Source organism: Tripterygium wilfordii, chromosome 9 (assembly GCF_013401445.1).
Source record: "Tripterygium wilfordii isolate XIE 37 chromosome 9, ASM1340144v1, whole genome shotgun sequence".
Classification (NCBI taxonomy): Eukaryota; Viridiplantae; Streptophyta; class Magnoliopsida; order Celastrales; family Celastraceae; genus Tripterygium; species Tripterygium wilfordii.
In genome coordinates this window covers 421409-437260 of record NC_052240.1, presented here as the reverse complement: position 1 = coordinate 437260, position 15852 = coordinate 421409, and the positions used below count along the sequence as shown (strand labels likewise).

The following is a 15852-nucleotide window of genomic DNA, read 5'->3' as shown; positions in this document are numbered from 1 at the left end:
CGAAAAATCAAAACATTTTACTCCGAGAATGGAGGAGAATTTCAAGCACTCATATCCTTCCTCGCCAGCAATGGAATTTCTCACCTTACGTCTCCCCCACACACCCCTGAACACAATGGCTATTCTGAACGTAGACATCGTCATATTGTTGAAACCGGATTATCTCTCCTGTCTCATGCTTCCATGCCTTTAACTTACTGGTCTCACGCCTTCTCCACCGCCGTTTATCTTATTAATCGGCTTCCCACACCCACACTTCATATGCGTTCTCCCTATGCTAAATTATTTGGCACTCCTCCCCACTACTCCAAACTACGAAGCTTTGAGTGTCTTTGTTATCCCTGGCTACGGCCGTACTCCTCTCACAAACTTACCCAACGATCTTCACCTTGTGTATTCATTGGGTACTCCACCTCTCAAAATGCATATCTTTGTCTTGATCCTCACTCTTCTCGTATATATAAGTCGCAGCATGTCAAATTTGTCGAGTCCATTTTTCCCTTTATTTCTATTCAGTCTTCTCTTGAACGTCCATCATCTGAGTCTACTTCCCATTGGTGTACCTCCATGTCTATTCTTCCGGCCACGATCACACCATCTACAAGTTTGCCACCTGTACCTCGTGTGACCATCCTTCCCTTGACCCAACCTGCCAACACCACTATCACAAATATCCTACCAATTAACCCACCTCCAACATCACCACCTACCTTAGCTGTACCAGAACCCCCCCTCACCGAACCACATACTCATCTTAACCCCACCACCCAAACACAAATTACTTCTACCTCGACCGCTCAACCAAACACCTCTGTTTCCCCTTGCATCATAGTTACCCGATCCAAAAACAACATACATAAACCTATCCATAAACTTAACCTTTCTGCCCAACTCACCCCATCCACCACTCCTGAACCAACAAATGTCACTCAGGCCATCAAAGATCCTCAATGGCGTCAAGCAATGTCTAATGAATATGATGCACTCGTTCGAAATGGAACATGGACCCTTGTTCCCGCAAGTCCCTCACAAAATTTGGTAGGCTGCAAATGGATCTTTCGCATAAAATACTTACTTGATGGTTCTGTTGACAGGTACAAAGCACGTTTAGTCGCCAAAGGCTTCCACCAAAGACCGGGCATTGACTATCATGACACCTTCAGCCCAGTCGTCAAACCTACCATAATTCGACTTGTCCTTAGTATTGCTGTCATTCGTGGTTGGGTACTTCGACAACTTGATATTAACAATGCCTTCCTTCAAGGCACTTTATCCGAAGATGTTTTTATGGCCCAACCCCAAGGTTTCATTGATTCTGATCATCCCACTCACGTGTGCAAGCTCAACAAAGCAATATACGGTCTCAAGCAAGCCCCACGCGCTTGGTACCATGAACTGCGCCAGTTTCTCATACACTCGGGATTCACCAACTCTTATGCAGATCCATCTTTATTTGTCTTCAACAACGGAAAAACTATGTTGTATCTACTCGTATATGTAGATGACATCATTGTCACAGGTGCCAACCCTACTACAGTCCAAAGGTTTATACAACTTCTTGCTCAACGTTTTTCCCTTAGGGACCTTGGTACGTTGACATATTTTCTTGGGGTGGAAGTTGTTTCTCATCTCAACGGGTTACTTCTTTCTCAACGTCGGTATCTATCAAACTTACTAGCCCGGCATCACATGGCAACATCGAAACCAGTGGCAACGCCGATTGCTACCGATCCTCCTCTCATCTTGCACTCAGGAACAACACTCTCGGATCCTACAGAATACCGAGCAATTGTTGGAAGTCTCCAATATTTATCTATTACACGTCCAGATATCGCATACACTGTGAATCGACTTTCACAATTTATGCACTGTCCTACCAGTGCTCATTGGATTGCAGTCAAGCGCTTATTACGTTACCTATGTGGAACCATGGACCACGGTGTAGTCCTCTACCACAAATCTCCTATGACTCTTCATGCATTCTTTGATGCCGACTGGGGAGGGAACAAGGATGACTTTACTTCCACTGGTGCTTATATTGTGTATCTCGGACGCACACCAATTTCTTGGAGTTCTAAAAAGAATCGCACCATCGCACGTTCTTCTCCTGAAGCAGAATATCGTTCTGTTGCCAACACATCAGCTGAAATCCGTTGGATATGCTCCCTTTTGACTGAACTCGGCATCACCATTTCTCAACAACCGGTCATATATTGTGATAATATCGGTGCCATGCACCTGTGTTCCAATCCAATTTTTCATTCTCGTATGAAACATGTTGCTCTGGATTATCACTTCATTAGAGAACAGGTACAAAGTGGAATGCTTCGTGTCAGCCATGTTTCTTCTGCAGATCAATTGGCGGATGCACTTACCAAGCCATTGTCCCGCACACGGTTTCAATTCCTCAGGAACAAGATTGGCCTCTCCTCACGGAGCTCCATATTGCGGGGGCATGATAGATATATATCCTATAAATCTTAAGTTATTATATTGATCACCACATAAAGTGTAATTATGATTATCTCTTTAACTCAAGGGTCATGATTATTTACTTAACTTAAAGGTAAGTTATTATATTCATCACTACATAAAGATATAAAGTGTAATTAGCATTATCTCCTTAACTTATGGGATTGATTATCTCCATGTACTTATATATATACACGATTACTCTGTCAATAAAGAGTGTGAAAAGATTTATAATCTTATTCATTGTTATAGTAGGCTCATGGGTTGAGAAAATGCAGGATCACGGGATGTAGACATACTTTCCCATATGTGAAGAGAGTATTTTTTGAAATTGAACATGTGGTATCACTAGGTTACATCACTACAATGATATAATTGATCACATATATATATATATAATCAATTTACTTTTTTTTTTTTTTGAAAAGGTCAAAAGACCCAATATATATTTCAGAACTCACCACGTGAGTAAAAGAAATGGAGACCATCAAAGGTACTCGGGCCACCATAATGATGGAATACAACCAAAATAAGAAAGTTGGACAAGACATATAATAATAAGACATAAATCAGCTTATAAGACACCTTATACTAATTCTCCTCCTAGGCCTTGCATATCTCTTTCCCAAGCTAGCTTCTCTGCATAAACAATATTCACAACCGAGCTAGGAACTTCCTCAATCCAGACCTGCATGTCTTGGACAAGGAGCGCATGTTTGGCCATGGAATGAGCAGCCGAATTTGCGGTACGTCGCACAAAGACAACCTTCCAACTCCTGAAATAGCCTAGCAATCTCTTGATTTCCTCTATCACTTTACTCCATACCGCACGGTTTGGAACACTCCCATTAATTGCATTAACAATGACAACAGAATCACCTTCAACTATCAACTCAGTAAAGCCCAACTCCGAAGACAATTTCACTGCTTGTAAACAAGCCAAAGCTTCAGCCAAGGTCGAGTCTAGTATAGTAGATCTCACCAATGCACAACTGGCCAAAACGTCTCCATATTCATCTCTAAATACAATACCCAGACCTGTACGATTAGTTTGAGTATGTATAGCAGCATCCCAATTAGATTTAACGACATTCCTAGGAGGACCTCGCCAGAACTCTAGTATCCGTTGATTATTCTCCGAAATTCCGCCAGGTTGAGGGACTTCCAAGCTTTGTTTAGCTTTAATAAAATCATCAGCTGTATGAATGCCTCTCAAGGCTATCTGTGTAGGATGCATAAAATTCCCTTCATGTACAAACTTATTTCTCCTTAACCAGATCATCCGCATTGTGATTGCCAAAGTAGCTACTTCTTGAGTAGAAAGAACACACCTTATATCATTCCAAAACTGCCCAAATGACCCATTGAAGTACGAATTCAGCTTTTGTAATTTTCGGAGACTAACACAAAATACATCTCGTGCCGAAGGGCATTCCCAAAGTGCATGGAGTGTTGTTTCATTATTCTGCTTACACAATGGACAAACCGGGTTATCAAGAATATGCCTATGATGTAACAAAGAATTAGTAGGCAATATTTCATGGACTGCACTCCAAAGAAAAACCCTCGTGGAAGGAGGGACATTCAAGGACCATATATGAGTCCAAACCGTAGTACTAGGATTAGCTATTGGCTCCGAACAAGAAGCAGATGGTCTTTCTCTTATTTCAATCGCACGGTAATATCCACTTTTCACTGTGTATGAACCATTGGATGTCCCATTCCAATATACTGAATCACTAACATAAGGAGACCCAATTGGTTGTTTCAATATCATGCTTGCTGTTTCCACCTCAAACAATTCCTCTAATAGTCTAACATTCCACCACCCAATTGACCAATCTATAAGAGTATCCACCATAGTTGTCCTGGGAATGCCTAGCTCTTCTATATTAACATTATATATAATTGGTTCCGGCAACCAATTATTCTCCCAAATATGTACTGTTGCTCCATTCCCTATCCTCCACCTCAATCCATCTTCTATCAGATATCGTACATTCAAGAAGCTTGTCCACAAGTAAGAAGCATTTCTCTTCTTCTCCACCTTGAGGAAATCAGTGTTCGGAAAATATTTGGCTTTCAATACACGACTGGATAACGAGGTTGGGTTTATAATGATTCTCCAACACTGTTTCGCAAGTAATGCTTCATTGAACGCCTCAATATTTCTAAAACCCATCCCTCCATTTTTCTTCGATTCACAGAGTTTAGGCCAAGAAAGCCAAGCTTTATAAGTACTTTTAGAATTATCACCCCACCACACTCTACGTAGGATTTGATCCACCTCAGTACAAAGACTCTTAGGAAATTGAAATAATTGCATTGCATACGTGGGTATAGCTTGTAACACAGATTTAATAAAAACTTCTTTACCTGCCTTGGATAAGTTTCTATGTGACCAACTCATGACCTTCTTCCTCATTTTATCTAAGATATAAAGAAATGCCGACTTCCGTGATCTTCCAACGATTGCCGGCAACCCCAAATATCTATCATAATTTTTTGCCTCCACAGCCCCAATCATAGAAATCATCCGTGCTTTCTGTAAAGGAGAAGCAAATCGGCTGAAAAAAATACTGGTCTTGCTGTAGTTGATCATTTGACCCGAGACTCTTCCATACTCAGTTAGAATACTGAAAATACACTCCCAATCCTCGTCTTTGACACGACAAAAAATAAGGCTATCATCGGCAAAAAGCAGGTGAGAAACACGTAGCCTGCCTCTACCAAATGGGAATCCACGAAAAGTATGAGCAGCATGCGCAGCATTTAAATTACTACTCAAGGCTTCCGTGCATAAGACAAAAAGAAGGGGAGAGAGTGGGTCACCCTGCCTAATACCTCTTGTTGGGATAATCAAGTCCGTAGTAGAACCATTGACAAGGACTCTGTATGTCACCGAACTGATACATTGCATAATCCACTTCTGCCATTCATCAGAAAAGCCTAAACGAACCATAATCTCTTGTACAAACTGCCATTCCACCCTGTCATAAGCTTTACTCATATCGAGTTTCACCGCCATGTAACTTGTTCTACTCCGGGCTAATAAACTCATGGAATGCAACGCCTCATAGGCCACAATGACGTTATCTGTAATTAGCCTGTCTCTGATAAAAGCAGACTGATTACCTCGTACACATTTATGTAATATAAGTCCCAATCTGTTAGCCAAGATTTTTGAGATAATTTTGTATGATACATTACATAAACTGATGGGGCGAAATTCAGTTACCTTGAGTGCTTCTTTTGTTTTGGGAATCAAAGCAATATGAGTAAGGTTGACATCAGACTCCATAACTCCAGAAGCAAAAAATTCAAGCACAGCTTCTATCACACATTCACCCACTGTATCCCAATGGCTATGATAAAATCCAGCAGAAAAACCATCCGGGCCTGGAGCTTTTTGATTACTTATACTACGTATAGCATTCCACACATCCTCTCTAGTAACCATTCTACATAAATCTTCATTCATCTCCGTATCAACCACCTTTGTTACTGGATCCAGAAAAGAGTAATCCTGCACTTCATTACCTGCCGAGAACAAATTGGAAAAATATTCATGAAATGCTTCAGCGACACCCACCTCTGTACTCCTCAAACCCCCATCCTCATCAACTATCTGATCAATTCGCTTCAAATTCTGTCTTATTTTCATACTAGTATGGAAAAAACTGGTATTTTGATCGCCAGCTTGCAACCAATGTTGCTTACTCTGATTTTTGAGCACCTCTTCTTCTTGCTCACGCAATTCATTTAACTGCTGTCTTACTACCGATATCTCCTCTTGTTTACCAGCATCCTCATTAGCAACTAGTGAATCCAATCTTCTCTTCAAGACTTTTTCTGTGTTGCTATTTTTTTGTCTCTCCTTAACCATCCATTGCTGAATTTTTGGGCCACATTGTTGAAGGTTATTCTGCAGACTTTTCAAAGCCATATGACCACCCTCCCTACCAGGACTACGTACCCATTGTTGTCTCACCAATTGCTTGCACATTTCCTTGGCTCCTAAGTTCGGCTCGTAACGGAATCGCTTAGTATGGGCACCTCTTCGTAATACTCGATCATCCCAACATACATATTGACAGCTGTGATCAGATGATATAGTATTAATGTACTCAACTTGGTAGCTACCCCACTTCACTAACCAATCCACAGTAGCCAAAGATCGATCCAATCGTTCCTTAATAAAAGACTCAGGGCACCCTCGCCAATTTACTTAGTGGAAGCATTAAGCATATACAATGATTCTAGAACTAATGATTGCGCGCCCTAACATGATCAAACTTTATTTCCACTTCATCGATGAGTTGGTTTGTCACCGTGGCATCTTTTGATTTCTTTCAAAACCCACTAATGATGAGATTATTTAGAATATATATTCAGATATGATACGAAGCTTCATTTGCACGCATCCTTAGCTGCTTCTCTAATTAGCTATTGTTTTTTAGACACCCCAAATTCAAGTTTTATTTTATACGTTAAATATCCTACGATTTACCATTAATGTTTTTGGGGGAGAATTACACGATCCAAAAATAACTTGCTTGATCCCCTTAATAAGGAATTTTTTTTTGGATATTTAAATCGTTTAAATCTTCACAAATTATATTGGACAAGTCGTAAAAATGTCAATTCAACCTTTTTAACTCGATCACCAACTAACTCAATCAACTACTAATCTAAAATCTCAGCCAGCAACAAGAGCCGTATGCATTATATGAACATTCAACAAACGACCAGGATCATTTAATATGAAAATATGAACACGATCAACAAAAAATAGAGGCATATAGAAGATTTTTTTTTTTTTTTTTTTTGCGTATTGTAATTAAATTGATGTTTTGGTATATCAATTTCATCAGTTAAGACTAGGAAAAGGAAAGGAAAGAGATAGGGAATCTACCTTTAATTTCAGCGGATAGAGACCACAATTAAAAGTAAAATTAAACAAAATCTTAGACGGATACGTATATAATATGTACAATTAATCGTCGAATCAATTTGCCCGACACGTTTACCGATTCATGAATTTGCTCGATACTGTTAATGTGTTTGAATCTTTGCATATAAAGACATTTGTAATTAATCAATCAAACGTTAGACATAAAGACTTTTTATTATCAATAAACGACATGGGAACTACGTGTCATGTGCGTATGTTGGTAGTCTTGGTGCACAACCTTTTCTTAATTAATTAATTAAAATGGTGATTAATAATATTAATTGATATTGATTAATTTGGTCCATACATAAGAGGACTAAGTGCTTTCGGTGTGTTTTGATGGATCGTACTTAACACAAGAGGGGGGGTGAATTGTGTCCCCAAATTCCGATAGGAATCTCTTTTTATAATTTAAAAGGAAATCAATGTCAATTAACAATTAGCACACAAATTTGAACTCTAATGATTATCCTAATCAACATTCATTTCAATGCAAGATGTGATACAATATGGTGAATGATCAATTATCAAATAATCAAGGAATTGCAAAAACAGATTTTTTTCAAACAACACACTGCGCACAGATTTTACAACTCAAATTTCACCTAGCAAATCAAGTCAGAATTCAATGAAATTTGGTATGCAGTATCACAACACCCTAATGAATACTATATCAAAAATGCAGATTAAAATTCAAAGTTTAGCTATGTGAACAGTGCACGGACAGACTAGTGGTTCAGAAAATTCTGCAATCAAAACACTTAATCAATCAACAAGCAAGCAATGCAATCAAGAAAGTCCACACAACAATTTATAGTAGTTCGGAGACTCTTCTCCTACATCTACTACCTAGGTTCACCAACCTAGGATTTTCCAACCTCCACTAAGGATGTGGTTTTCTCAAGAGCTCCACAAAACTCACAAGGGTTTTTAGGTCACCCTTAAAACTGAAGATTTCAAGACAATCTTCAAACTTTACAACCAAGGGTTTCAAGCACTCCCTTAAACTCAACCTCAACAAGGTTTTTGCCCAATGAAGGGACTTTTACAAGTGTTCGGTATAAATGGTTCACTCAAGGTTTGCACTAAGCAAATAGGGTTGAGGAACACTCAAGAATCACAATATCACCTCACGGGTTGGATAGAAAATAAAGAATAATGAGGATTTTCGAATCGGAAAATAAGAAGCCAAATGAGAAGCACTCCCTCTTTGCAAAAGCAAAATAGTGAGGAAGCCTTTAGAGTGGCTTGGGTAGAAGCTTGGATTCAATGGCACAAACTAGCTTGAAAGTTTTGAGAGCAAGAATTTCTTCAATGTAATTTTGGCTTCTCCAAGTTGGAATGAGGAAGAACCCCTCTTTATAATTTACCAAGCTCTTGTGATTTCCACCATTGGATCTTTTTCTATCTTCAAATCTCGACCTTCAATTACATGTGCAAATCTTGGCCATTGAATGAATAGATCATTAAATCTTGACCTTACAATATGTAGCCGTTGCACTTGCATTATTTTCCAAGTCTAGCTTTCCAAGATTTGAGTTGTCATGTGCACTTGCAGCCATCTTTGACAATTTGATCAAACTTGCACCAAATCTTGACCTTGGTATCTCCAACAATTTTGTCATCTTTGACCATTTGATCAAACTTACACCAAATCTTGGCCTTGGTATCTCCAATGATTTCCTACAAAATGTGTAGCAACTTGCAACAATCTTTGACTCCAAAAATCAAGTAAGATCTTCTTTTAAGTCAAAAATTGCAAGCAAGAATATGGTCTTATGCACAACCATTGGATTCACCTTTTAAATGGTCATCTTAACCCTTCAAGTCTTGTTGTAATCTGATCCATTCATAATTCAAAACAATTCAATCTCAGCCATAGATTAGTGTACCGTTGGAGCTTGTAGTCTTCAAGAATATCTTCATAATCTAAGTCTTGTCTAGTTGTAAAATATACTTTCTCATCTCTTACAAATTTCAACCATTGCATTTGTCCTTTAGCTTCATCAATTTTCTTCTCACAAAAATCTTATCATTGACCTCAATAAAGGAAGCATGTGCAAGATCTTGTTTGATGAAGATAAGAGATCCTTCACATGACCAAACATGTCCCTCCAATCTTGACTTCAAACTCTGAATTTGGCAGCACCAATATATCCATATTATACAGCTCCAAGGCTAATTCCAAACATCAATCAAAATGCCTTAGTGGAAGGTTGATGAACATAGGTTTTTCTTGGTTTTCTAGAGATCCAAGCTCATACTTGAAAACTGGACTTCAATTCACTTGAGCAAACTGAATTCTGAGTGATATAACATCCTCATGATGATTAACCTACAAAGAAATAGGAGGTAGAACTCCCCAATTGCATGTAAGCTCAAAGAGCTTCATATAGAGCGCATAGGTTAATTACATTAGAAAAACAACCCAGAAAATTCGTATTACTGCATGATAAATCATTTTATATATATTAGAATGTCCACATAAAATTTCATAACAATCGGAAATCGTTTGGTCACTCAACCAAGCAAATAAGTCACTAATAGTGAAACCGATAAATTCTAAGTGTAAATTCAATGTTATTTTGCAAACTCAGTGTAAATGACCTTTTCTCTTGAACTTTACTAAATCAAATATGTTCATAGTGATGAAACTAAGATGCACACGAAATTTCATTTAAATCGGAGTTCATTTGGTTCACCACGTTCACAAAGAACACATATGCACAAAATTAGGTAAAACCTAGTTTTGGCGGAATTTAAGCATATGACCAAATATATATGTGATGCACTTAATTTCTCATGATTATAGTCCTAGAACATATATTAAACCTTCATGTGCATGTGGTTCAAGTTTCAAGTAATTTGGACCTAAGTAAGATAAATTATGATCATTAGAAGATTAATACCCTAACTTAGTCCATGTATATTTATTTTCAAAACTTAATTTCCAGCACTATCTCAAAAATATATAGATACCAAATTCACATAGAGATATGCATAAGCTTTCATTTGTATATGCACAATTAAGATATTAAACAATTAACCAAATAACCATTTAAGCATGTTTTCTAGCATTTTAGGATATGTTCAAGTAAAGCATGCTCACACACATTTTAGTATACAATCATACACAATCATCAAAAACACAATGTTGACTAGACACTAAGTCTTGGTCCAACAATCTCTTCATATTCCATTCGTATAAATATTCAAAAGTAAGAATCATCATAAACCAATATCTTTCTCAAGAAATCTTCAAGGATGGATACTCCTAACTCTCCACCTGTAAAAAGGTCTAGAACTGATGAAGGTTCTACTTCTAAAGAAGAAGAAGGTGGAGGTGATCCCAGATTCAACCTCTCCCCTATAAGGGAAGACGTATACGAGGACGATCCCCAGAAAACTATCGAATCTCTACAAGAAGCTTTGAGGGAAACCAAAAGGAGACTTAAAAAAGCAACCGACAAAGTTCAAGACTACAAAAGGCAACTTATGGTTTCAAGGTATGCCATACAAGGTGTTCGATATATGTCATGGGGCAGACAAGCAAGTACTCATGACCCAGATAAATTGCACGAAGCAATCACTGAGATCACAGTACAACTTGGATCTGTTGCAGATGGAATAGACAGTGTTCTTTATACCCTAGAATAAAATCTTTGTCCAACATGTTTGTCCTTTCTAACAAATTTTTGTCGAGGGGATTTTCGTGTTAACAACTAAGATATGCAAGCGTTTCAAAGACTTACCATGCATGTGTCAGGAATTAACAATTAACCTAGTTGTTTAAGAGAGAGTTTTTTTTTTTTTTTTTTGGAATGTGTGAGTTCGATTCTTACTAGTAATATATAGAATGCATAACACGTGTGGTTTACGAGTTATTATGCGGACTCGTAAATTAGGTTAGCAACTGCCTCGCATGTAATAAAAAAAACACCCACCATGCGATCTCCAACTATCAAATGATTTTGTGACACATACGTGTACATGTTTTGACGAATTAAACAATCAAGCGCCAAATTCGTGAAATGATCATGTTAGCTAGGGAAAGTAGGCTCCCCAATTATGGCATACAGACTTTTTGAAATTAACTTTATATTCTCACTTTTTTTTTTAGATTAAGATAAATGACATAATTTTTACGTAATATAATAATAAAACATGCCAATACTCCAATATGTATAAATTAAACACACTTCTAATACGTGTACACATGTAAACTAGTTTTGTTCTTGCTTGGTTTATATACAGAAAAACTAATATAGAGTTTAATTTAGAGCTCATTTGATATAGTAGGCGTGACCAAGCTCATTATAAAAATTAAATAAAATAACCAAGCTCATTGGTTAAACCAGAAGAGTTAGAGTTCCATTTCAAACCTAATTAACTAAACAATTTGAATTAGGGTTTGGAGAATTAAACTAAAACTCGACTCTTCTTGTTTACACTCTTATGTTCAGTCCAATCAAACTAGAGTTACCTCTAGTGTTTATCCTAGAGTCATTAATTAATTAAGACCTTTTTGGAGGAAATTATAGTCCAAACAAGATAATATTGACAAACTAATTAGGATAAACCTTCGATTCTCACCAATAATAAATAATTTTGGGTTTGTGTTGGGATAGTTAATGAAAATTCAACAAATACTGCAAGAAATGGCATGAAAACGACTGAATCCTCATCTTCTAATCTAATCATAAGCCACCCACTACTCCAATACACAAGTTATTGCAAGTAACTTGTCCCTCTCATCACTAGAAACCCAAAAGTAAAAAATTCAACTTTATCTCATTGCAAAATAATTTTTTTTAAAAAAAAAAAGAGATGATGAAAAACCCAGTTACTCTTTGAGGTTATTTAGAAAATATGCTTTTTAATTTAATGAATTATTTGCAAAAACAAACGAAAGTAGTAGTTGACCAAGCTTGGCTACTACATTGGAGAAGAAGTCAACAATTTCAAAACTTGAAGGAGGAAGAAAAAGAAGAAAGGTGAAGTAACCAAGGCGGCTAATCAACAATGGAGCCGTTGTTTTTGTTATTTTAATACATTTTTTGTTCGCTTGTTTAGTGAACTAATACGCACATCATACCGCCTTACCAAACTGTGGCTGTGTGGCAACAAGGAGACTTTGTTAATACATTTTTTAATATCATTAGTCTCGATTAGGTTTCACTTAAAAACATCTAGCTAAGACACATTCCCGTGGATTAACCTAGATGATAGGATAGATCTTTATATGTATGGATTAGATGAATGTACTCGAGTTTGATTACATGTTTAAGATTATATTTACAATTGAATTGAGACATATAATTATCTCCACATAATTTATCATGCAAGGTGAATCGACTCTTGCGTTGGTTCTCTGTCACAAAAAACAAAAGTCTGGTTAAGACACAGACAATGCTAAGGACCAAAATTTTTTTTTTAAAACATAGTCATATCCTGGCATACCAAACCAACTTACGAAAAATTAATTGAGACAGCAAAACATTATTGACAATTATTTGTAATTTATTCAATTTGGTACATCTTAAAGACCAACGAGCAGGATCCATGACCCTACCCCATCCCCATGTGCATCCCCCCCTTAATAATGAAATTATAATTTATTCACGGAATCCGATACCCAAACACCATGTCTTCACATTTTTTTCTTGGGGTGGCAAAACATAAAATAGGGGTAGATTTATAAATTACAAAAAATGAAGAGATGTGTGTACGTGGAATGTAAAGAGCGTGAGTCATCATCAATAATAGTATACGTGGCAGGCCATCTTTTGAGCATTCCCATAAAGCTGTCAGATGAACATATCAAAAATTCTTTGTCTGCTATTTGCCCATAGCTTTTCCTTCAAAACCGTTGGATCTACAAAACTGATGTGCAAATCTTACCCAACTAGTGAGGTCCACTCACTAGTCTAGGTTAGCATTTCAAGGTCAAGAATTCACCTTTTTGCATCCAAGTCCCTTTACTTGTGTTTTTCTCTTTTTTTTGGTAAAAATGGGGTGTGATTATTTTTATTTTCCTCCCTTACTGGATATACAAATATATCTAGCAATATATATCTGTTTTAAGTAACCTCATTAGTAGGGTTATAATTCGTAACAAAATAATTAATTCATTGCAAACAAATCATTATATGGTTATATTCACTCATAGTTTTCGTTTCACCTTGGGCGACAATATAGAATGTCAAAGTCAGTATAGGGATAACCTTGGCTCATGTAAGGAAATAACTTGGAAACAGATGGACGTGAGAGTTTAACTTGAGACCTCTCACATTTGTAAAGAGTTATCATAATCAAGCTTATCATTCTAACCAAAGTTTTTTGTATTAGAAAAAAAAACCTAAGTCATTTTTTAGTTTTTGTGTATTTTTTATTTTATAAATTATTTTATATTTTCTTTCTAAATATATGGGAAAAAGGGAAATAAGGTAAGCGTAGAAACAAAACAGGTATTTTCTTGCTAAATATTTGGAAAAAGGGGAAAGAAGTTAAGTGTAGAAACAAAACAGGGCTGTAAACGGAAAAGGAATAAATCTGGGGATCCGTATGAAACAGATGGAAATATATATCCTAAATAACAAAATATCGCGAAAACTCGCAATCTCTCGCTCGTTTCCGCTGCCCTCCCTTCTCACGAAACTCCTATAAATACATGGCTCGAGTGGTGCAAGGTTTGCCGAAATCACCAGCCAAACACCGGCTATTAGGAATACAATAAAATATTCTCTTCTCCTCCTTTTTGTTTCTCTCTCATCTTTCTCGCTCTACTTTGCACTGTAACAACAATAGTTGAATCGCCAATGGCGGCAACATCCACCTCTTCTAGGAGATCTACCGGACCGACCTTCCGTTCTCACTCCCCATCCGGTAGATTCCCATCCTACTCCTCTCCAAGCTCTTCGTCTTCCGCCTTTGCTTACTCCAGTTCCAGCTTCTCCTCTAGCGCCTCAACTTTCTTTCACCGGTCTGCTTCTCCGACACGTGTCAACGTGTGCGGTCATTCCGCCATGTCTCCCTCCGTACGGTTCTCCCTTGACCGGTCGGTGTCACCTAACCGGTCCATCTCCACAGTCGGTGCCAAACCTCCGCATCAGGTTGTGAAGAGGCAGAGTACTCCCAAACGGACCTGTTTGTGTTCTCCTACGACGCACCCTGGCTCTTTCCGGTGCAGCCTCCACAAGAATTTCGGTGGTAACTCACAGGGAGGGAGTGTTTCGGCGAGTAATCGGCTTAACGCGCGCAGATCGGCGATGACGAACTCTCTGGTGAGGATTGGTGGAGTGGAAGGAGATCTGGTCAAGAGAGCCCTTGCTGCGCTGATTCGTCCGTCCTCGCACCAACAGCGCCGCCGCTCCGCATTCCAACCGAGGCCGAGCAGGTTGTCAGTAATGTCGAAAGCCGAAGATTCCTGAAATTCTCCAACGGTACGAAGCTTCCATTATTTTTGTCGATCCTTATTCAACTGATCCGGCGACGGAGGGCACAGATCCCGGCGAAGCAGAGGTGATCTGGCTGGCAGAGCGTGAGATTCGGTCGCGGACTTGTTTTAGAGTATTCCGTCCACTGAAACACAGAATCCGAATGGAAAACTGCTATTATACCTCTTTTTAGTTTTTATGTGTATACAGCTTATATATGAACCTTTGCGGCCATTAATGGCGGATTTGAGACTCTCAGGACACTAATCTAACTCTCCTAAAACAAACTAAATTCAAAATTGAACATAATTGAAAAAATTGAAAATAATTTGTTTAAATTTGTTCCATACGTTGTGTTTTTCATCAATTTTTCATTCATTCAGAGATCATTCCATTTCTTCTTTCCCCCTTTTGCGTTCTGTGTATTCTCCGTCGTGTCGTGAATACCGTTTAATTTGTTTTTGACGTATTTCGTGTATTGTTGTTTGTAGGAGGTATTCGTGTGTTACGTCTGTGATGTGAGGAACTGAGGATCCGTATACCTTCCTCCGATTCGTATGCCTGGCTTTGGTTGTCCTTGAAGGTTCAAGTATTTTTTTATTTATTTTTTCCTGTGCTGTTATGTTTTATTATTTATGATTTAACCTTTCTTTTTGTTTTTTTACAGGTTCATCTGCTCTTCAAAAATTAAAGGAAAAAGCTGCACCTGAACGGCATGGGAGCTTCAAATGGAAGAGAACATGGACTCTTGGACTATAAAATTAATTATGATTTAGTGGAATAAGATAATTAAATTGGATCTAAACCTTACAAATTTAAGGTAAAACAGAAAACGTGACATGGGTGTGGTGCTGTCCAGGTAATTTTCCAGACTCAGTCACCTAAACCATTGAAAAAAATAAAACTGGTTACTGCTTATGATTGAAGGCCTTGACTAATATAACGTAATTGGGAATAGTAATGTGTTAAATGAAAATGATATATATGGCA

General features: G+C 37.8%; 1 protein-coding gene across 1 annotated transcript; it reads left to right on the top strand.

Moving 5' to 3' along the window:
* The first annotated feature begins 14123 nt into the window (after positions 1-14123).
* LOC120004814 lies at positions 14124-15207 on the top strand. The gene has a single exon (XM_038854124.1). The coding sequence runs from the start codon at positions 14245-14247 to the stop codon at positions 14854-14856; it is 612 nt and encodes a 203-aa protein (XP_038710052.1). The 5' UTR covers positions 14124-14244; the 3' UTR covers positions 14857-15207.
* The last annotated feature ends 645 nt before the right edge of the window (positions 15208-15852 follow it).

Coding starts and splice junctions, on each gene's coding strand:
- LOC120004814 (XM_038854124.1), top strand. CDS start 14,245: ATGGCGGCAACATCCACCTCTTCTAGGAGATCTACCGGACCGACCTTC.